This window comes from Eptesicus fuscus, chromosome 4 (genome assembly GCF_027574615.1).
Source record: "Eptesicus fuscus isolate TK198812 chromosome 4, DD_ASM_mEF_20220401, whole genome shotgun sequence".
Taxonomy (NCBI): Eukaryota; Metazoa; Chordata; class Mammalia; order Chiroptera; family Vespertilionidae; genus Eptesicus; species Eptesicus fuscus.
This window is the reverse complement of record NC_072476.1, coordinates 12,332,683-12,355,735: the sequence shown is the minus strand read 5'-3', so window position 1 is coordinate 12,355,735 and position 23,053 is coordinate 12,332,683. Positions and strand designations below refer to the sequence as shown.

The window sequence follows — 23,053 nt, the reverse complement described above, 5'->3', positions numbered from 1 at the left end:
AAGTAGTAACCCACCCGCCACATTCATCAGACCTTGCTCCTTCAGATTACCACTTGTTCCAATCGATGGCACACGCACTTTCTGAGCAGCACTTCAAAACGAAGTGGAAAATTGGGTCTCTGAATGCTCTGCCTCAAAACAAGAAAAGTTCTATTGGGACGGTATCCACAAATTACCTGAAAGATGGGGGAAATGTGTAGCTAGCGATGGACATTACTTTGAATAAAGCACTTTTGATGTTTCTCTTGAAATTATCATGTTTTCTTTGATTACAAAATCCACATTATTAACTGGTACACTTGGTACAAGGTCCTGCTTGCTCTGAGCTCCAGCACCAGGGCAAGGCTCTGGGGAACACAGACACATACGAGGAGGAACTGGATTGTCCAGCATTGGGGCTGGAACTCGGGGGGTGAGGGGAGGCAGCTTTCTCCCAGATGGAGGTGCTCACAGGGATCTTGTTCCTATGCTGGGACCTGCCCAGTCGCAGAGCTGACTGGCAGCCATTTCTGTTTGTTCTGCCCTGGTGATTCCCTAAGACCCTGCCTCATGCAATTTACAACCCCACTCAAGTTGTGTGCAACGGCTTTTGCATATGAATGGCCTGTCCTTGCTCAGGCTAAAATCTCGCAAAACAAGCTGCAGCTGAGTCAAGGAGCCCTAAATCATCATAATAAAAGGCTAATATGCAAAGAGTCGTCATGCCGTGAAGCCGTAACAACCAATCAGCAGGGACCTGAGGCTGCGTGGCGCCTGGCCGGGGGACCTGAGGCCGCAACCCCCACCTGGCGGGGCTTGACGGGGGACTTGAGGCCGTGCCCTTCGCCCGGCGGGGCTTGATGGGGGACCTGAGGCCATGCCCCCCACCAGGCAGGGCTTGACAGGGGACCTGAGGCCACGCATTCCCTGCCTGGTGGGGCTTGACAGGGGTGGGGCCGACTGGGTCTGGGTCCCGCCCAATGGGGGTGGGGCCAGCCAGGTCTCGGTCTGGCACGATTTCGAGGCACACAAGGATGGGCAGGGACTTGACTCTGGGTCCCACAGTGTGCCCCAGACTTTGATAGGAGGGGGATTTTCATATACATTTTACTAATTTTCTTTAATCTCTGAAACTTCTGTTATAGAGAAAGGGCAAATAGCAATATTAAAATATTTCCTCTAATTAATTTTCTTTTAATGTGCATGAATTTTGTGCACCGGGCCACTAGTATATCAATAAAAGGCCTAAGACCCAGCACCAGCACCAGCCTACCTTGCTTCATAGCTGGGACTCGTCTGGGTATTTCCAAACCCAATACAAAGAGGAAGAATCTGCAGATCTCTCTATAGCTCCTGCTGGATGGCCCCAGGCAGTGGCTGACTTTGCACCTCCCTGGAGCCAGTGCACCCAGTGGTCAGTATCAGACCATACCAGATTACAACTCTACACACCAATAAGCAACACACTCAAGGGGCAGACTCAGTGAACACCAAAGCCCCACTGAAGTAAGTCTTGCACAGCAGCTCTCACACTGTAGTTGCAGCTGGTCCTCACAGCCAATTGGCCTGGAGGTCAATTCCTCCCAGTGACACCAATAGCAATCAAGTCTCAACTACAACAAGACTGTGCCCACACAGGGGTGCACCTAGAGCTCCCAGCTCAGGTGACTGGGGAGGCTGAGCCACTGGGCCCCATAAAACACCTACTACACAAGGCCACTCTACCAACTCAACGAGACATAGCAGCTCTACCCAATACTAGTACATAGAAACAAACACAGGAAAGCAGCCAAAATGCGGAGACAAAGAAACATGTCACAAATGAAAGAAAGAAAACTACTGAATACAGAGTTCAAAACCACAGTTATAAGGTTACTCAAGAATCTTATAGAAACCGCCAAAAAAAATGGAAAAGCACACACTGATTGAAATAAAGAATAATATACAAGGATTCAACAGTAGAGTAGAGAATTCTGAGAATGAAATCAACAATTGGAAATATGAGGAAGTAAAAAACACCCAACCAGAAGAGAAAAAAGAAAAAAGAATCCAAAAATATGAAGATTGTGTAAGGAGCCTCTGGGACAACTTCAAGCGTACCAACATTCGCATTATGGGGGTGCCAGAAGGAGAGAGAGAGCAAGATATTGAAAACCTACTTAAAGAAATCATGACAGAAAACTTCCCCTCGCTGGTGAAAGAAATAGACTTATAAGTCCAGGAAGCACAGAGAACCCCAAACAAGAGGAACCCAAAGAGGACCACACCAAGACACATCATAATTAAAATGCCAAGGGCTAAAGACAGAGAGAATCTTAAAAGCAGCAAGAGAAAAGCAGATAGTTACCTACAAGGGAACACCCATACGACTGTCAGCTGATTTCTCAACAGAAACTATGCAGGCAGAAGGGAGTGGCAAGAAATATTCAAAGTGATGAACAGCAAGAACCTACAACCAAGATTACTCTACCCAGCAAAGCTATCATTTAGAATTGAAGGTCAGATAAAGAGCTTCACAGACAAGAAGTTAAAGAAGTTCATCACCACCAAACCAGTATTACATGGAATGTTGAAGGGTATTCTTTAAGAAGAGGAAGAAGAAAAATAAAAAGATCAAAAATATGAACAACAAAATGGCAACAAATACATACCTATCAACAATTGTATCTAAAAATCAAAATAAGCGTGTAAGAAATCTAATGAACAGAATAAACTGGTGAATAAAATAGAATCAGAGGTATGGAAATGGAACAGATTGACTATACTCAGAGGGAAGGGGGGGTAGGGGCGCAGGAAGAGATTAAACAAAGATCTTATATGCATAGATGCATTACCTATGGACACAGACAATAGGGTGGTGAAGGCCTGGGGCGGGGTGGGAACCAGGTGGAGGGAGGCAAGGGGGGGGAAAAAAGAGGGACTTCTGTAATAATCTCAACAATAAAGATTAAAACAAAACAAAAAACAGACCATCAGAGGGGATCCTCCTACCCCTTGGCCAGCCCTGTTCTACCTACCCCCAGTTGGGAACCTTTCTGAGACCCCTTGCTGTTCACTGGAGTCTTCAGAGTCAGTTCCAACCACAGCCTCTCTGGCTGCTGCAGTCATAGCCAGGGGAGGTAGATACTAGGGTGGGGGCAGTCCCCATACAATGACACCACTAGAGTGCACCCTGTAGAGGCTGCAGAGTAACAAGCATGTGGGAGCCACCTCAGTATAGGGGGATGTGGTAGGGACTGGGATCCATCAAGGCAATAGATCCAATGCTGCCAAGACACCAAAGATGTGTTGGCTGCATATCTGATTTGGGTTGATGACGGCTGCATATCTGATTTGGGTTGATGACTATGACCTCACCCAGGCAGCCTTCCAGTGGAACTACTGGGTAGATGAGGGACCAAACAGCTTCTGCTCCACACCAGTGTATTCAGCCTATCGAGAATCCTGCTCCCCGCTGCAAGCCAGCCTGCCCTCCCCAGGTAGAGTCTGTACCTGGACTAGCGGCCCCAAAGGGGCAGAGGGTGCCGAGGTCTCCACCCTGAGACTGTGACTCTGTAAACCAGTCTGAGAGTCAATGTGGCCTCCCTGTCCAGAAAGTGGATCTCGGGGCTCACAAGAGGTCCTTAGCAGGTGAGGGCCACAAAGAACTCAAGAGCAGCTGGCTGGCCGCAGCACCAGAACAGCAGCAGGCATCTCTGCAGGGGAGGTGGAACAGTGGAAATTCCTAAACCTCTTAGATGTGACATACCCACAGGCCCCACAGCCAGAGACACAAGGAGGCAGGCAATACCCCATGTTAGGACCCTATTTTTCATTTATGAACATTAAATTCTGGAATTTATGTAGTAAACCCTCATAGTTTCCAGGGTTTCTTCCCTAAGTCCACCTTCACAAAGTTGCTATTTAGATCAGATCTTAATTAAGTTTCTGGCCATGGAGGCACTTCCCACTCAGCCCAGAGCACCTCTGTGCCCTTTTCTCCTGTAGGCCTGGCACTCAGACCAGTCTCCAGCCACCACCTGCTCCCTGCCGCTCTCACCGTGGACTTCCTGTCCCCAACTACACAGATTTCCCAAATTCATCTTCTGACCCCACCCCCATCTAAGAAACCATGGTCACACACTGTCCGACCCGCCCGCCTCCTGGCCTCTGGCCCTCTGCTATTCTCTTAGCAAGACTAAAGGAGCCCACAGACCAGCTTGTGGGAAAATGTTATTTCAGCAACCTCCCTGCTGGTGAAAAGGACCACCATTTCCTACAAAGGGGCCAAGGTCTGAAAAGAAAGGGACAGAGCTGTCAGAACATGGAATGGAGGGGCATTCCACCTCACCCCCAAGGATGAAAAGAGCTGAACCATGACATTTGCACTCACCAAGCTCAGAAGTTACTCATCAGCTCACTGCTACCTCACAGACAGCTGGTAGAAGGTTATGTAGGAAAGATCAGAGGGGACAAGGCTCCTCTCCTCCCTCAGGGCACCCCAAGGAGCCTCCCTTGTCACAAGGTGCTTAGGACTCAGGGCCAGCCTCAGTATGGTCAGATCCTGGACTCAAGGCCACACAAGCCACAACCTAGGCATTGCACTTGGAGCTGGGACATGACAGAAGAAAGGACTTTTCGTTTGTGTTTTATATTTTAGAGAGAAGATGGGAAGGAGGGCGGGGGGAAGGGAGGTAGAGGAAGAGGGAGAGAGAGAAAGAGAACATTGATTGGTTCACACCCTGACCGGGGATCAAACCCGTAACCTGAGTATGTGCCCTGACTGGGAATCGAACCCACAACCTTTCAGTTTATGCGAAAATGCTCCAACCGAGTCACACTGGCCACGGTGAAAAGGACATTTATTGAGTGCCAACAGTATGTGGAGCAGCATAAGATACACAAAGGTAACCCAAGCTTAAAGGGAGCCGTGGCTGGTTTGGCACAGTGGTGAAGAGTGTTAGCCCTCAGAACGAAGGGACCAGGTTCAATTCCCAGTCAAGAGCATGTACCTAGGATTGCAGGCCCAATCCCAGCCCGAGTCAGAGCGTGTGCAGCAGGCAATCTATATATGTGTCTCTCTCACACTGATGTTTCTCTCTCTCTCTCTCTCTCCACCCTCTCCCCTCCTACTCTCAGTAGAAATCAATGGAAAAGATAGCTTCAGGTGAGGATTAACAACAAAATATTGGAGGGAAAAGGTGGGACAGAAAAGAAGGGGCTGGGAGTCAGTGGAAAGTGCAGTAGCCCGAGCACAGACAGAACCTGGATGGGGAGCCTAGACTGGGCATGGGCGAGCTGGCACTGGGGATGGACTTTGAAATGTGAGGCTTATCCAGAAAAGGGCAGGAATGGGAGGGACAACATGTCCCTTTCTGAGGCTCAACAGCTCCAAGTCAGTTAAAGCAGTGCCTTGTGTAGCCAACTTTAAAAATCCTGACCAGTGAGGCTCAGTTGGTTAGGACAGTGGTCGGCAAACACATTAGTCAACAGTCAAATATCAACAGTACAACGATTGAAATTTCTTTTGAGAGCCAAATTTTTTAAACTTAAACTTCTTCTAACGCCAATTCTTCAAAATAGACTCACCCAGGTTGTGGCATTTTGTGGAAGAGCCACACTCAAGGGGCCAAAGAGCCGCATGTGGCTCGCGAGCCACAGTTTGCCGACCACGGGGTTAGGACATTGACTTGTGCACTGAAGGGTGGTGGATTGATTCCTGATCGGGGCATATACCCAGGTTTTGGGTTTGATCCCTGGTCAGGGTGAGTATAGGAGGCCACCAATTGATGTATGTCTCTCATATCAATGATTCTCTCTCTTCCTCTCCTTCCTCTCTCTCTAAAATCAGTAAAAACAAAAACAAACCCTACAGATCCTAAGGTAAGGATTAAAAAAAAAATTTAATGTGAATTTTACAACTGAATTCTTGTTCTATTTTGTTGTTTTTGTTGTTAATCTTCACCCAAGGATATTTTTCCATTGATTTTCAGAAAAAATGGAAGGGAAGGAGGGAGGGAAGGAAGAGAGAAAGAGAGAAAGAGAGAAAGGAGAGAGAGACATTGATGTGAGAGAGACACATCAATTGGTCACCTTCTACACTCACCCCAAACTGGGCCAGGGATAAAACCTGCAACCCAGGTACATGCCCTTGACCAAGAATCAAATCCGCAACCCTGCAGTGTGTGGGCCGAGGTTCAACCATTGAGAAACACCAGCCAGGGCAATTTGTTCTATTTTTTTAAATATATTTTTATTGATTTCAGAGAGGAAGAGAAAAGGAGAGAGAAACATCAATGATGAGAATCATTGATTGGCTGCCTCCTGCACTCCCCATACTGGGGACTGAGCCTACGACCCAGGCATATGCCCTGACTGGGAATCAAACCATGACCTCCTGGTCCATAGGTCAATACTCAACCAGTGAGCCACACCAGCTGGGCTGTTCTATTTTTAATACAAAAATGTTTTCCCAAAAACCTCACAGAGGCCATCCTGACACATAGGATCAAACACACTAATTTACAAAGCTCGGGCAAAGAGCATTCCTAGAGAGAGAGGTGCACAGGGGCCAGGCATTCAGACACACAACAGAACCCTGACTACCCTGAGCTGGGCACTCTTCCACACTCCTGGAACACATGCCAGCTCTCTGTGGCATCCAGAACCTGCCAGTCACTCCAGATATACCTGCTGCTGGGCTGACCTCCACAAAGTCACAAACAACCAGAGTGGGCTTTAGAAGGAACCCTCATCCAGGCCCTGTCAGGTAGCTCAGTTGGTTAGAGCCTCCTCCTAATATGCCGAGGTTGCAGCTGTGATCCCCAGGCAGGACACATATAAGAATCAACGAATGAATGAATGAATAAGTGGGACAAATTGATGTGGGGTTTTTTTCCTCTCTCTCTGTCCCTTCCTCTCTATCTCTAAAAATGAATTTTAAAAAATTGTTAAAGGGGCCCTCATCATACTGTGTTTCTCCCACATGGTACGACTCTCTGAGCTTCAGATTTGCTAAGGCATCACCAGGCTCTGAAGGTAGGACACTCAGCCCAGTGGCTCCTTCACATTGGTCCTGTTACTGGATAATCCCCTGAATTACAGGGGAGAGCTCTCCCCTCCTAGGCTCTTGTCAATCTCCTGAGAAGAATTCAAACAGGTGAAAGAAAGCAGTATTGAAGCAAAGCAAGCGAATTTATTAAGGAAGAAAAGCAAGCAAATTTATTAAAAATGCACTCGGCATAGCCGAAACCGGTTTGGCTCAGTGGATAGAGCGTCGGCCTGCGGACTGAAAGGTCCAGGTTCGATTCCGGTCAAGGGCATGTACCTTGGTTGCAGGCACATCCCCAGTGGGGGGTGTGCAGGAGGCAGCTGATCGATGTTTCTCTCTCATCGATGTTCCTAACTCTCTATCCCTCTCCCTTCCTCTCTGTAAAAAATCAATAAAATATATTTTAAAAAATTATTTTAAAAAAAAATGCACTCGGCATAAAGCACAAATGGACAACTCAACTATCACCTGGTAGGGGTTCAAGGGGTTTTATACCCTTCCCCCTACAGGTTTCAAAGTTCCCCTGCCCGTTCGTTATCTTGGGTAGCAGACTAAGTTTCAAAGTCCCCCTCTACACTGTTGTGGCTTATCTCAGAATGTTTATACATACATCTGGTCATCTTGTTTGGCAAGTCCTATAGCGGCTGACTTCTTTGTTTAGTGGGTGATATAAAACTCCCCCCATTTCCCCCCTTCCCCAAGATGGCTGACTTCTTTGTTCAGTAGGTAAGATAAAACTCCCCTTTCTTTACCCTTTCCTCCTTTCCTGCCCCAGCAGCTATCTTTTCTATGTAACAGTTCCAGCAACGTGGCCCTAGCACTCCCCCCAAGAAGGAAAGTCACAGAGCCCATGACCCAGACCTGCCTCAAGGCCCACCCACCTGGGCCCGGAACTTCGGGTTCACCGGGGAAACCCTGAGACGTTGAAAACCAAGTGGCCTTCAGTGACAGGCTACACCATCCACCAGGGACAAGCCAGCCTGTCTAGCTCTGCCACTGATGAGCGGCACGTAAGGAAATTCGAAAGCAGTCTCCCCTGTGGAGTCATGTCAGTGCACTCTGGTTTAATTTCTTCTTGTGGACTCATTTTGATTTAATGAACTTCATTAAGAAACAGGTCCGGCAAAAATATTAAAAACAAAGAGAAAAAGAAAAGAAAGAAACAGCTCCGAGATGGCAGGGTTAGGACAGGATAGGCAGCAGCATATGAGAACTGTGCTCTCACCACTGAGCTTACCAGAAGGGAGATTTCAAACTCTACAAGATGTGCCAGAGGTCCTACACCAAGACCCTGAAATTCCACGGGGCCTAATCTCCAGCTGCAGCCCACATGGCGACAGACTTGACTCTCATTTAGAAGCACGTGAGCAGGACTCTGTGCCTCGTCTCTGAGCACCTGAGCGTGAGCAGCGTGCTCCAGAGTCCAGGAGCTTTGGCAAGGGTGGGCTGTGAACAGGCACCCTCGGACATCACTGCTGGGCTAGCTGACCAGATGTGTGCCAGGCGTCAGCCCCTCAGAACCTCGTGTGCTTGTATTGCTAATGTGGAAATAAAGAAAAATACAGGACACAAAAATAGAAAATATCACAAATTCAGAAGTCTTAGGCTCATGTTTGCACAAGCACAGACAGGGCCACCTCAGTGATATCTATACTATGTGGTTTGTGACTGAGGCACAGCTATCAGCACGCTGCATTAACATCATGTCACCATTCCACAAGTCTGCACCAGCCCCGTAAGGAGAACCTGATGATGTACACTTGGGGTACTCACATTTATACAGCAAGGAACTGGGCCAAGACTAAGACTCCTGGATCTCGCCCCTTCCTCCCTCTTTCCATCCTTTCTTCAAGTTACATAACAAGCGTGTGCTACATTTCTAGAGTAGCCAGGCTGGGGTTTTTTGTGTATTTTTTTGTAAAAGAGCCAGAATTAACAATGCATTCTCTTCAAATCAATTCCCTCTACTGACCTTTCCCACTTCTCACTGGGTTAGCATTTGACCTACTTGTGAAGTGCTGGCTGTAAAACCATATATCTACCCTAAAAGCATAAAAAAGAGATGCTAGCCTTTGACTCTTGAACATTTACTGGAAGCCAGCATACTCCTCACTCCAGTTCACGCACTGGCAAGAGTGGGTTGGATCACTAATACTAGGTTGGCTGAATCCCTGAATCTCACTCCCAGGGGACCCAAGGGAGTGTTGATGGCAAATGTTTGTGCACAGAAAATCCGATGCTTTGTATTTAGATTTCAATGGGAGAAATTTGACAGAAAGACTATATCCTGCATTTAGGTCAGGACACCGAACCTCCCAGTGGCCATCCCTTTTCCATTGCAACCAAGTAGTGGTGGTGTCCAGTTCCTAGTGTGTTTGTGGAAATCCAGAAGGATCAGCCAAGCTGCAGGTCTCCAGGGGAGGTTTGAAGCCTACATCCATGAGCCTGCGCCACGGGACCCGGGGCCTGAGCACGGGGGCGGCCAGGACACACAGATGAGGCCTTGGCCAAAGCCTAGAGCACGGTGCCCACAGTCACTTGTCAAGAGATAGGGAGGGCAAAGGCAGGGCAGAGCCAAGTCACATGCTGTCCCGGGAGACCCCTGGCCTAGGTTCCTAAACTGAGGGAGGCAGTGAAGACAACCCTGACCGGGAGCCCCACGCCACCACTCCTCCCAGCCTGCCCAGCAGTGTTCTGAGGACCAGGAAGGCCTCCCAGCCTCTCAGACAGCCCACCCCCACACACAGCTGGTTCTCCCTGCCCATGCTGCAGGCCCACAGTAAAACAGCCCTGAAATTCAGAATTGAATGCACTGCCCAGCCAAGCATCATGGATAAATTGGATGCTACTTGTCCCTAAGGGCTGCCACTCCGTGACACCAGGTCTTGAAAATGGTGAGGAACAAAGGAAGAGAATGACAGGCTCTTGCATAAGATTCTAAACAGAAAATATCTCTGTTGACATGTCACACTCCAGCTCCTTGTTTCCTTTATAGAGCTTCTCCACTTGGCTCCTTTCGATCACTTCCGGATTTCCACAAACATGTCCACAAATGGACACGACCACTACTTTGTTGCAACAGAAAAGGGATGGCCACTGGAGACCTGAAAATAAGAGGGCTGAGTGTCCTGAGTTCAATGCAAGATATATTCTCTCTGTCCAATTTCTCCCACTGAAATCTAAATGCAAAAGCATAGGAATTTCTGTGCACAAACATTTGCAACCGACCTAATTAGAAACACAGTTTTTATCTCTTTCGAATTTGCACATGAAAGCTTCACCTATGCCCTCTCTTCTGCTTTGTTTTCTAGTTTCTCACAGCCTTGACCAGGAAGAAGCGGTAGACATCACCCATTGCAAATGAGGAAACGGAGGCCCAGAGACCAGATGCTTGTCCCAGGCACCAGATGCACACAGCAGGATGGGACCTCACACAGCAAACAGGCTGCACACGTGCACGAGTGTCAGCTGGTTCTGACTTAGTTTTCCCTGTAGGAGACCCCACATGCCCTGTAGGCACCGAGATCTGACACTCTCCGGCACACTCGGGGAATAAAGGAAAAACAGGGCTCCAGGTAGAGACGAGGGTGCATGTCAGGGCTCCAGGTCATTCTGACCCTCGGCACTGCCCCTGGACACCTATCCAGGAAACAAACCCTCAGACATCAGGACTCCGAACCCCAGGCTGCCTCCCCAGCTGCAGACAGACACTGTTCAGTGTAGCTTTGGATTTAGGATGACACACACGACTCAAATGAGGCTCCCCAGAAGCAAAGGCCCCATCAGTGAAGCTCCTGAGGAGGCTCCTGGAACAATTGTGCCTCAGATTACCTGGGGGAGTGCCACCAAGCTCCAGGAATAGTGGAGAGGGTTCACAGGGCCCCATTCAGTTCAGCAGGACCCGACCCATTTAGAGACCATCACCCGAGGGAGGGGGACAGTCGTGAGCATAATGCTGTGGTGGACCTGCCAGCTCCAGTGCCACCTGCCCAGGTCACAGCTGCTATGACCTTTATGTCACAAGGCAAGGGGACATCCATATGCCCGGTTTTATCAGGTACTTCCCTCCCGAGAGACATCTCAGGTACAAAGCTCCTGAACGTAAATCCCCTGCAAATATCGTGTGGGTGTTTAACATATAACTGCTGGCATTAGAAAATCAACTAGAGCCCTAGCCAGTTTGGCTCAGTGGATAGAGCATCAGCCTGCGGACTGAAGGGTCCCGGGATCGATTCCAGTCAAGGGCACATGCCCAGGTTGTGGGCTCAATCCCTAGTAGGGGGTGTGCAATGAGGCAACCGATCAATGATTCTCTCTCATCATTGATGTTTCTATCTCTCTCTCCCTCTCCCTTCCTCGATGAAATCAATTAAAAATAAATATATTTTTTAAATTTTTTTTTAAATCATGCCCTAGCTGGTTTGGGTCAGTGAATAGAGGGTCAGCCTGCAGACTAAAGGGTCCCAAGTTCGATTCTGATTAAGGGCACATGCCTGGGTTTCGGGCTTAATCTCCAGTAGGGGGGTGTGCAGGAGGCAGCCAATCAATGGTTCTCTCTTATCATTGATGTTTCTCTATCTCTCTCCCTCTCCCTTCCTCTCTGAAATCAATAAAAAAAATATTTTTAAAAAAAATCAACTAGAGACGGAAACGGGTGAGAATCATGACCCCTGGGGCAGAGGCACCAGTTGTAAGAACCCAGGGGCCCTGGCTGCAAACACTCGGTGGGGGCTCTGCCAGCCTGGGAATGGGGCCTCCTCAGGGCCAGAGTCTCCAGTCCCCCTGGCACCAGCCACTCTGAGGTAGAAGGCAGGACACTGCAGACAGGACACCAGCCTGGGTTCATACCTGGCCCTCACCACCAGCTGCCTCCACGGCCACCGCCCTGCTGGCTCCCAGGTGGCCTCTGCTCTCTTCTTGCACTTGGCTCTGTTGGCAGATTCAGTGCAGAGTCCACCCTTCCTCGCTCTGGGGCTGAAGGGCAGGCCTGTGGCTCCTCTGCTCCCTAACCCCCTCCTAAACTTTTGTATAGAAAACTGTGTATAAAAGTTATGTGTTCTATTTAATTCTTATGCCTTGGGGCTTGTAAGTGGCTTCTGGTCCTTCTCACAATAAAAAAAAAATTTTTGAAGATATCAAAAAAATTTTTTGAAGATTTTTTAAAAATAAATAACTAGGACTGCCTGGGACTCAGCGCCCCTATATCTCTGTTTTGAGATACCTCAGCCTATCTATCGGCAATGAGTGGCTGGCCCAGCTCATCCTTCCAGAACCATCCCCACACCCCTAAACTGACTTGCAAAAGCAGGCCAAGATCCTGGAGGCCCAATGCTGAGGAAACCAGAGCACAACAGTGGGAGAGACAGTGGGTGCATCCCCCACTTAGTTGCCGCCCGGATGCCTTGAGGCTCTCCCAACACACACCACCAAGACATGTGAACTCTGAAGCAGTGTTCTCCAGTTTCTTGCAAGAAACCTCAGGGACTGCCCAGAACCTGCGCCCCTCCCCCAGGCACAGGCTCCAGTGCCCGCAGCAGGAACTGGCCTTCCAGGACCCGTCCTGAAACCAGCCAGGGGCTCTGAGTGGACAGCATGAAGAGGCAGCCAGGAAGCAGGGAGACCAGGTGTGTGTGGCTGAGGTGGGAGCTGGCACCACGAGGTTTGGGTAAGCCAGTGAGGCTATGTAAGAGACATTAACAAAAAGACATCATGAGGGGGAGATTGAAAGCATTTTTGGTACATTCTTTCTAAAAGTACAGATGTAAGACGAAGACTATTAGGAGAGGACTCTACTGACTGCAGTAACCCAGCTCCAAGCACCGGGCAGGGCAGATGTTCCAGTCATCATCTTCCTTAACGCTCACAAAGCCGCCATGACTTAGGCACATTAACTTGCCCCAAGCCACACAGCCAATTAAGTTGTGGGTGGAGTCAGTCAGGGCCAGAGTACCAGCAGGGTTGCTCCATCCCACCCAATACCCACATCCCAATTGCAGACTGGAATTTTCTGGGTGCTCTGGAGTGTGGGGACAGATGGCCATTAAGACCCAGTGAGAGCACTGGGTCCCGGGTTCCATTCTGATCAAGGCCACCTGACCAGGTTGGGGGCTCGATTATCAGTAGGGGGTGTGCAGGAGGCAACTGATCAATGTTTCTCTCTCATCATTGATGTTTCTATCTCTCCCTCTCCCTTCTCGGAAATCAATAAAAATATATTTTCAAAAAAGAGACCTGCGGGCACCCAGGCCACACAGACCGCCTCCCTTGGTGCCAAGCAACCAGCTCCTTTAGAGGACCCGAGAGACTGCGGGCCCAGTGACTGCTGACCTGGAGAGTCAGTCCCTGCAAAGGAGGTTTCACCGCTCACAGGTGAAAGCAGCCACTGACAACCCGGCCACAGGTAGGCATCTCTGCTCCCCTACAACTCCATTGGCAAGATCAGTATTCTGACGGCTGCTTAAACTACCACCAGTCACTGCTGCTGGAGGAGAGGAACTGAAGGATACATGTGCACGGGGCAGAAAGAGGAACTGCTGTGCGGCTGACACCACTTCCTCTGGCTACCCTCAGGTGACTGAGGGTGGGACAGCTGATGGCCTGGGGGCCGGTGCCCTGAAGCAAGCTCTTCTCACTCCTTTTTAGGACTTGACAGCATTGACTCTAGGGCTGGCTCAGGTCAGAGGAGCCTTCCAGTTAGGCACGTTGTGAAGAGATGACCCCTCTTCTGGGAGCCAGCACCTGCTGTACTAAGGGGAGGAGGAGGACTGCCCCCAGGACACAAGGGGACCCTTCCCTCAGGTCCTGAACCAACCTCGATGCGTGGTCAGGGCTAAGAACAGACCCAGAGCCCCATCCTCCAGCAAAGTGTGAACTGACATGCACCAGTGTCTCAGGACACCCACTCATGGCCTCAGGCTGGCGCACAGCTCTCATCAGGACAGGAGCCACTCGTAAGAATTCGGCCAGTTAAGCCCTTCACCTCTGATCTAGTTATACTGAACATTATCTACCATTGCCACTCAGAATAATCCCCACTTCTCTTGCCAAGTGGCTTAAAATATCATATTTCCACCCACAGCCCCATCACTTAGCCCTGTCTATAAAATGCCTTCCACTCTCTTTCCAATGCTGACTCTTGCCAACACCAAGTACACCCGGAGTGAGCCCAAGCAAAGAACTGAAAAGGGCAAGTCATCAGAAGCACCATGATGGCCCCACCCCTCAAAGACCCAACTGCTGCCACAGAATCTGCAAACCCAAAGCCAGGACACTGCCCTGTCAGGGGACCAAAGCAAAGAGGCAACCCACAGTTTTCTCCCGGACGGGCTCAGCTGCAGAGACCAAATCCCCTCAATCTTACTTCATCTGAGTGGTTTACCATCAACAAGTAGTCGTATTTCCTATTGCCCTTATACTCTAAAGTATTTCCACATTGAAACGGGCTGATTCAGCTCTTAACAAGGTCTAACCTGTTCAACAATACCTATGGGCCAGCTATCTTGGAATACAAAGGGACATAACCAAAATGAATCACACATCAAGTATTTACTAAGCACTTCCGGGAAGCAGTATTACACCTGGCCAGTCCCTAAGGGAACGTGGAAGAGAAAAATGACCCAGGACAGACTCAGCCCCCATGGAGGAAAAGAGAATTCACATTTACACTGTCCATAAAGAGAACTTCATGGGGGCACTGGGCCTGGATTTTTTTTTCTTTTTTTTTTTTTTTTCAGAACTTGAGACAAGAAGGTAGGGGACGGGACCAGTTTGGCTCAGTGGATAGAGCGTCGGCCTGCGGACTGAGATCCCAGGTTCGATTCCGGTCAAGGGCATGTACCTTGGTTGCGGGCACATCCCCAGTAGGGGGTGTGCAGGAGGCAGCTGATCCATGTTTCTCTCTCATTGATGTTTCTGACTTTCTATCCCTCTCCCTTCCTCTCTGTATAAAATCAATAAAATACATTAAAAAATAAAAAAGAAGAAGAAGAAGGTAGGGGACAGTGGGCACTGGGTCCCACTCAAGCTCGTCCTGAAATGGGAATGTGAAGACTTCAGGGAAGGGGGACCAGTTGTAGCCCAGCTGCCCACCTTCCCTAGCAACCTGCCTGCCCACTTCTAAAAGAGCACTCTGAAAATGTCCTGTAACTCCAACTCTCCCACATGGCTTCACTGACTGAGCTCCCACCAGACAGTCTTCCTTTAACAGCAGGCCACAGGCATTCTCCCAGTGAACTCCAAACCCTCGGAACTCCTCCCCCTTAAGTCTCCCCACTCAACCCCTATCCAAGCACCACCTTCTGCAAACCCAGGTGCTCAATAAACACTAGTCCAACGCCCAACAGGGAATCTTCCACCAGGACCACGCTGAGCTTCAGCCCTAGGATTATCTGCCAGGTGTGCTTTCATTCATCTTAACTAGGAGGTCAGGGCTAGAGATTTTTACCTGTGAATCAACATCCTGTTTCTCTTCCATTTTGTAATTACTAGTGTCCCACTCCTCCAAACATCCCCTCCCCTCCTCCCTAATCCTCAGATTCCTCTCTCAGGGTTTAGTGACTCTCTGGACAGTCTTTTTTTTTTTTGTAATTTTTGTTAATCCTCACCAGAGGATAAATTTTACTTATTTTAGAGAGAGGCAGGGAGAAGGAGGGAGGGAGAGAAACATCTATCAGTTGCCTCCTGTACCAATCCCGACTGGTATGTGCCCTGACCAGGAATCAAACCCGAGACCTTTCAGTGTACAGGACGACACTCCAACCACTGAACCACACCTGGCCAGGGCTCTGGAGCGGACATTCTTTCATCTAAACCAAGGAGAAAGAAACTGAAGAGACCAAGTATCTTACACATTTTCTCACTCGAAATAAAAAATCCTACTCCTGCCGAGGCCGGTTTGGCTCAGTGGATAGAGTGTCGGCCTGCGGACTCAAGGGTCCCGGGTTCGATTCCGATCAAGGGCATGTGCCTTGGTTGCGGGCGCATCCCCAGTGGGGGGGTGTGCAGGAGGTAGCTGATTGATGTTTCTCTCTCATCGATGTTTCTAGCTCTCTATCCCTCTCTCTTCCTCTCTGTAAAAAATCAATAAAAAATATATATTAAAAAAAAATCCTACTCCTATATCTAGTGTGAATTAGCATTACTCTTTCTGACAAATTCACATTATCTGTGACTAAAATTAACCCTTATTTACTAACAACTATTTTATTTTATGAGACAGAAACTATAACTGCTACTTTACCTTCATGTTATAAATTTGTTTTACATTTTTGAAAACATATATGGCTAAGCAGATGATAATTGGAAAAGCAACAACACAGATATATTCTGATAGATTAATTACCCTCCCTCAGAGAACTATTACAGTAAAGCATGAATTTTTAAAGCAGTCTTGAAACAGTCAAATAAAGGGATGAATGGACTTAACTGTGCAAGCTATCGTTAACTGGCTCAGAATCAATTGTTTCAATGTTGAATAGACAGCCATTGCCTCAAAACAACCCGAAGGACAAGAGCAATTTAAAATCTGACTCAATACACGAAACAGGTACGCCGGAGTAGCAATGCCAGTGAATGACCACTAAGACCCACTGTTTAAAAAGAAAAACAAAACAGTAAAACATACACCCACACTAAAAGGAAAATCATAGCTCACACAGCCTATTTCTATCCTGGAGATGACTGTCATTTTCTGGGAGGTCAGTTCTCTTAGACTCTAAGACTTAGAGAACTTGCTCAAATGAGCAAAGGAGGCATCTGAGGAGTGGGGGTGGGGTGGAAGGTGGGGAACGAGAGGGCCAGGGGGCTGGCATCTCACTCTGATTTCTATCCGTGAGTGGTGGTTTTGCAGGAACTAAGAATTCTCATTTCCTGGTCACAGGTCATGCCACCTGAGGATGGTCTCTGGCATGCCTCTCCGACTGAAGGATGTGAAGTTTGTTTGGAAGCCTTATGCCTGGCAAGTGCTGGGCTGGCAAGGAATGAAGCCACGTGCTATTGCATAGGCCCAACTGAAAGACCCAGGAAAGTAAGAGGAAGGCTTGTGAATTCCCTAGGATAAATATAGGTAATAACTATATTCCAACAGCCTTTTCTGAGTTTCCATCCTATACAGCTTGTATAGCTTCTGAGATACTCTGCCTTGGCCACACAGTCTTGTCAAGGTAATCAACAAAATAATTTACTTTCTATTACTATCTGGAACAACAGTGTGAGCATTATATTATACGAAGACAAGCTGCAAACCGGCCTAGAAATTCCTATCCTTTTGCTAGGGCAGTGGGAAAACTAGGATAGTTAGGAAGCAGTCTGAAAAAGATTTCCTACCTGGCCCTTCCATGACATCCCTTATCCACCCCTTAATATGAACAACATTCCCTTTGAAATATCACTCTGTGGACATCACCTTCTTAGAATGCTAAACGGGGTGCGTGTTGTGGCTGGAAACAATGAAGCACCAATTCTCTAAATGCAAGTCACTGGGAGAGGAAGACGACCGTGTCCACTCCCCCTTGCCAACATTAAGTCAAACGTCTGGAATGTGAGAAGCGAAGGACGCCAGGGTTCTCTGGTTCCAAACTCAGTAAGTACACTGGGACGGAGAAGAGGAGGTGTTGACACACCAGGGGCCAAAGAATCTAGGGAGGAAAAGAAAGTAGATCCACTACAAGTCCGGGATGTGGGAAACCTCTCGCACCGAAGATCAGTGAAGGCTAGATAGAGAGACGCAAGGTGGAGTGGCTGGGGATCCTCGAGAGTAGTAGGTGCTAGGGCGCCATCCCCTCTCCTCCCGGCCGAGGAGTCGGATCGAGCTAGTGACCAGGGGAGTGCGGGGCTCGGAGACCCGAACGGGCCTCCTCAGCATGGGGCAGGGGGTGGGCGGCGGGCCGCAGGCCAGGGCGACCCGGCCCCTTCTGGCCGGCCTGCGCGGCCCTCACCTTATCCGAGTCCAGGTCGGGGTCGGCCTGGCACAAACGGTACAGGAAAGATTTCGGATCCCGGCACAGCGTCTGCCGGGTGGTGAGAAAATACGTGCCGCCGACGTTGAGCCGGACCCACTTGGACACGCTTCCGGGGCGCTGGGCCAGGGCGCCGAGCCCCACGCTGCAGCGGCGGCACAAGCCGCCCCCCAACCCCGCCCCGAAACCGCCTGGAGCCGGCTGTAGAAGCTCGCAGTGATTCTCCGCCATGATCCCAGCAAGCCCAGCCACAGCTCCCCTTTACCGGAAGCGTCCGTTCTTTAATACCTTCCTCCGAGCTCTGTCCCGCCCACGGGTCCGCCCTGCTAATGCGCCCGCCCGGGCGTCACGAGGTAGGCGAAAATTCCGGTCCGGAAAAGCCAAGGATCGTGCCCTCTTCTGGCCAGAGAAGGTTGTGACGTGGTCTGTGATGCTCACGTAGAAGTACAGAGATGAAGACAAGCGCGGGGCTGGAGCTTGGCGTCCCCATCCCCGCCCCACTCCCCGTCTTAATACAGGTCACGACAAAGATCCACCATAGCCAAAAAAGAACTACACCGGTCATCGCCATTGTTTACGCTCTACATGCTTTTTTTATTTTAATCTTTGTTGTTGAAAGTATTACCGCCCTAGCCGGTTTTCAGTGGTTAGAGCATTGGCCTGTGGACTGAAGGGCAGGGGTTTCGAATACCGTCAAAGGGCATATACCTAGGTTGGGGAATCCTTGGGCGTGCAGGAGGCAACCAGTCCAGAGACACAATGATGTTTTGCTCTCTGTCTCTCCCGCTCCCTTCCACTGTCTCTTAAAAAAAATCAATGGAGCCCTTGCTGGTTTGGTTCAGTGGGTAGAGCATTGGCCTGCGGACCGAAGGGTCCTGGGTTCGACTCCGGTCAGGGGCACAGGCCCAGGTTGCGGGCTCGACGCCCCCCAGTAGGGGGCATGCAGGAGGCAGCTGATGGATGATTCTCTCTCATCATTGATTTTTCTATCTCCCTTTCCCTTCCTCTCTGAAATCAATAAAAAACATATTTTTAAAAAAATATCCAGTGAGGATTAACAAAACAAAACAAAACAAAAGTATTACAGATGCCCTTCCCCTTTTTCCCCCATTGACCCCCTCCACCCTGCTCCCACCCCCTCCCCAGGCCTTCACTGCACTATTGTCTCTGTCCAGAGGTTATGCATATCCTAATATACAAAAAGCCAGGGGATGTCACAACCGAAACAACGGGACAGACGACCAAACAGCAGGCTGTGTGGGGCGACCAGGCTGGCAGGGGGGTTAGTGAGGGATGACCAAACGACTGAACAGCAGGCTGCATGGGGCAACCAGGCCAGCGGGGGGGGGGGGCAGTTGGGGGTGACCAGGCTGGCAGGGGGGGCAGTAGAGGGCAACCAGGCCGGCGGGGGGACAGTTGGGGGAGACCAGGCCAGCAAGGGAGACAGTAAGGGGCGACCAGGCCAGCAGGCAGAGGCGGTTAGGAGTGATCAGGCTGGCAGCGGGGGGGCAGTTAGGGGTGATCAGGCAGGCAGGCAGGCGAGCGGTTAGGAGCCAGCAGTCCCAGATTGTGAGAGGGATGTCCAACCACCAGTTTAGCCCCAATCCCTGGCATCCCCTGAGGGGTCCCAGATTGGAGAGGGTGCAGGCTGGGCTGAGGGGACTCCGCCCCGTGCACGAATTTCATGCACTGGGCCTCTAGTCCTATATAATAAAAGCCTAATGTGCAAATTGTCCCCTCCAGCAGGCATCTCGGATCGTTCACTATGACGTGCGCTGACCACCAGGGGGCGGCACTGAACATGGTGGGTGTGGCGACCCGGTGCTGGTAGCAGGCAGCTGTGGAAGCACTGCAGGTCGATGGGCCCCGACTGGAGCAGGACATGGCAGTATGGTGGAGCAGGTGAGCAGGCAGTGCCAGGCCAAGGCGGGTGCAAGCAGGGGCCTGATCACCCTGCTGATCACCCCACAGACAGCAACCAGTGTCAGTGGCAGGGGGCGGGGCTGCCGCCCAGCTCCCAAGCACTGGGAGGAGAGTAGGAGGGCAGGGGGCCCGGCCCCAATCGATGGTCCTGCAGGCAGGATGGTGAAGCAGGTGATGGGGTAAGGGGGGCAGTGCTAGGCCAAGGCAGAGTGCCAGGTAGGGCTGTTGGGCTGTGAGGCTGGGGGTGCGAGCTGGGGCTCGATCTCCACAGGCCACCTCGAGGAACCCCACCCATGCACCAGGCCTCTAGTACGCATATAAGTTCTGTGGTTAATGTCTTCCTGCTTCCACACCTTTTTATTACAAGACTACCATAGATACGCACAAAATCATCCAGCAACTACATTGAAGCACAAATATTTTTTAAAAGGAGGAACAGACTCATCAAATTATATGATTAAATCATTGACCAAATAGAAAATCCTATTTTATAATAGACAAATATGCAAATTGACCATACCTCCGACACACACAAGCCACACCCACAAGCCACGCCCATTAGCCAATCAGAGCGAGTATGCAAATTAACCCAAACCAAGATGGCTACAGCCACAGAGAGCAAGGTTTCCTAGGTAACAGAGGAAGCCAAGCTTTCTGCCAGCCGTTGCAGGCCTAAGCCTCCACTCAAGCTACAAAGTTTCAATTATAGAAGGTAAACAAATTCAAACAAATGGCGGCAGAATGGAGCTTGAGAGAGCAGGCCATGGTTGCCGCCAGCAACAGGGGAAGCAAAGCTTTCCACACACCCTGGCCGGGCCCACCCGCTTAAGGCAACAAAGTTTCAATTATAACCCCAACACAAATGGCTTCCGGCCCGCCTCGGACGGAGCCCCAGGCTTGGCTCCGCTCCAGGCTACAAAGTTTCAATTGTAGAAGGAAAATAAATTCCAGATACCAGGGCCTCTGCTTGCGTTGCCAGGGGGCGTGGCCGGCCTGCAAACCACCACAGGCCCCTCGCTCAGGCCGCCCCGTGCCCCAAGGGAACCCCACCCTGATCAGGGACACCCTTCAGGGCAAACCAGCTGGCCTCCATCCCTGTACCAGGCCTCTATCCTATCTAATAAAAGAGTACTGTGCAGATTGATCATCACTGCAACACACAATATAGCTTCCCCCATGTGGTCAAAGATCCTGCCCCCATGTGGACACAAGATGGCCACCACAAGATGGCCAGCAGGAGAGGGCAGTTGGGAGGCACCCGGCCTGCAAGAGAGGGCAGTTGAGAAGGACCAGGCCTGCAAGGGAGGACAGTTGGAGGTGATCAACCCTGCAGGAGAGGGCAGTTAGGGGTGACCAGGCCGGCAGAGGAGGGAAGTTGGGGGCAAACAGGCTGGCAGCAGAGTGGTTAGGGGGTGATCAGGCTGGCAGGAAGAAGTGTTTAGGGGCAATCAGGAAGGCAGGCAGGCAAGCAGTTGGGAGCCAGCAGTCCTGGATTGTGAGAGGGATGTCCGACTGCCCGTTTAGGCCCGATCCCACCGGTGGGATCGGGCCTAAACGGGCAGTCGGACATCCCTTGAGGGGTCCCAGATTGGAGAGGGTACAGGCTGGGCTGAGGGACAACCCCCCCTCCGTGCACGAATTTCGTGCACCAGGCCTCTAGTTTATATAATAAAGCCAGAAAAAAGTTGTAAAGTATCGTTTACAATAATTATTCACATTCAATGCAGTATATCAATACATTCAACAACCTGGCCCCAAACATGAATTCTATCCAAATAACTTATATATTCAATTTTAAATAACACAGATTGAATTAGAGGCCAACCATAGCCAGCAAATAACCTTATATAAGAATAAAAATATGTCCTGGCCGGTTTGGCTCAGTGGATAGAGCGTCGGCCTGCAGACTGAAAGGTCCCAGGTTTGATTCCGGTCAAGGGCATATACCTGGGTTGCGGGCACATCCCCAGTAGTAGGTGTGCAGGATGCAGCTGATCGATGTTTCTCTCTCATCGATGTTTCTAACTCTCTATCCCTCTCCCTTCCACTCTGTAAAAAATCAATAAAATATTAAAAAAGAATAAAAATACAAAAGTATTTTGTATCCTAATAACATTGCATTGTTTGCTTTTCATAAGTGGTTGTTTTTTTTTTTTTAATTTTTGCTTTACCTATACATCACAGTTACAGCTACAGACCAGGTAGAGAATATCACACATGTTCTAAGTGACTGCCACCGACCTGAAAGACAACTACCAGACTATTAACTCGTCCGATTTTGTATCAAGGAACAGGTACAGCAGCTCTAAATACTGCGGAATTAAATTTTGCCACCTATGATGGTGATAGAGGCTTTTCGCCTGCAAAATGAACCTTATTCATAGTCATTTAGCAATATGACTTGATTCACACCTACCCAAGGACTACCACTGTCTTCAAAGGTTTACTCAAACAACATAGAAGTTCATCACAGTCTGGGCAAAATTTAAAGGTTAGACTAGGGTGGATTACACAGCTTAAAAAGCTTTGTTTTTGTAAAAAGGTCTCTGTACATAATGCTTGTTGTTTCCTCGTACTGAAGAAATGACTTAGAGGGAAAATTCAGGTGTACGAAGGCTTGTTCAGTGGCACACCACAGCTGTCTGAACCAGGGAGAAAACTGCTCTTTGCTGGAACAGCTTCCTCCCCAGACCAGCTCTCCACAGGCAGCCTGCTGACAGCCCTGCCAGCAGCCTGTGCCCCTCAGAGGCTCTGGCAGTGACTCCTGCCCTGGTTTAAAGCACTTGCCCGGCAGGCTGCCCAAGAGGCCAGGGCCACACCCACTTGAGTCACCATCCGTTCAGGTTAGGTTTGGATGTGAAAAGAAAGAATAGGGGAAAGCATGTATGGCAACATCTCCAAGAACAATACCATCTCCAAACTCTCCTGGCGACTGCATCCTCAGCCTATGGACTGGCCAAGGGAGCGGGGTTTGAAGATTCAGAGGAGGGCAGGAGCCCCAATTCTGTGCAATTCAGCCAGTCTTTGCGGAGTCATGTGCCACTGAGCATGGTACCTAGAAAAATTTCTCATCCATGTTTCCCTTCAGAATCAATGGACCACAAACTAAAGTGGAGAAATTAAGTATAAAATCAAATTTAGGTGGTCTGGACGTGAAGACCACTAC

General features: G+C 49.7%; 1 protein-coding gene across 1 annotated transcript in view; it reads right to left on the bottom strand.

The window, feature by feature from the left end:
- Window positions 1-18,237, bottom strand: part of KCTD5 (potassium channel tetramerization domain containing 5) — a 38,349-nt gene extending 20,112 nt beyond the window's left edge. Inside the window, exon 1 of the mRNA XM_054714633.1 lies at window positions 17,944-18,237. Within this exon, the coding sequence (XP_054570608.1) occupies window positions 17,944-18,195 (252 nt within the window). The 5' untranslated portion in view covers window positions 18,196-18,237. The remainder of the gene's footprint in view (window positions 1-17,943) is intronic.
- Window positions 18,238-23,053: the final 4,816 nt, after the last annotated feature.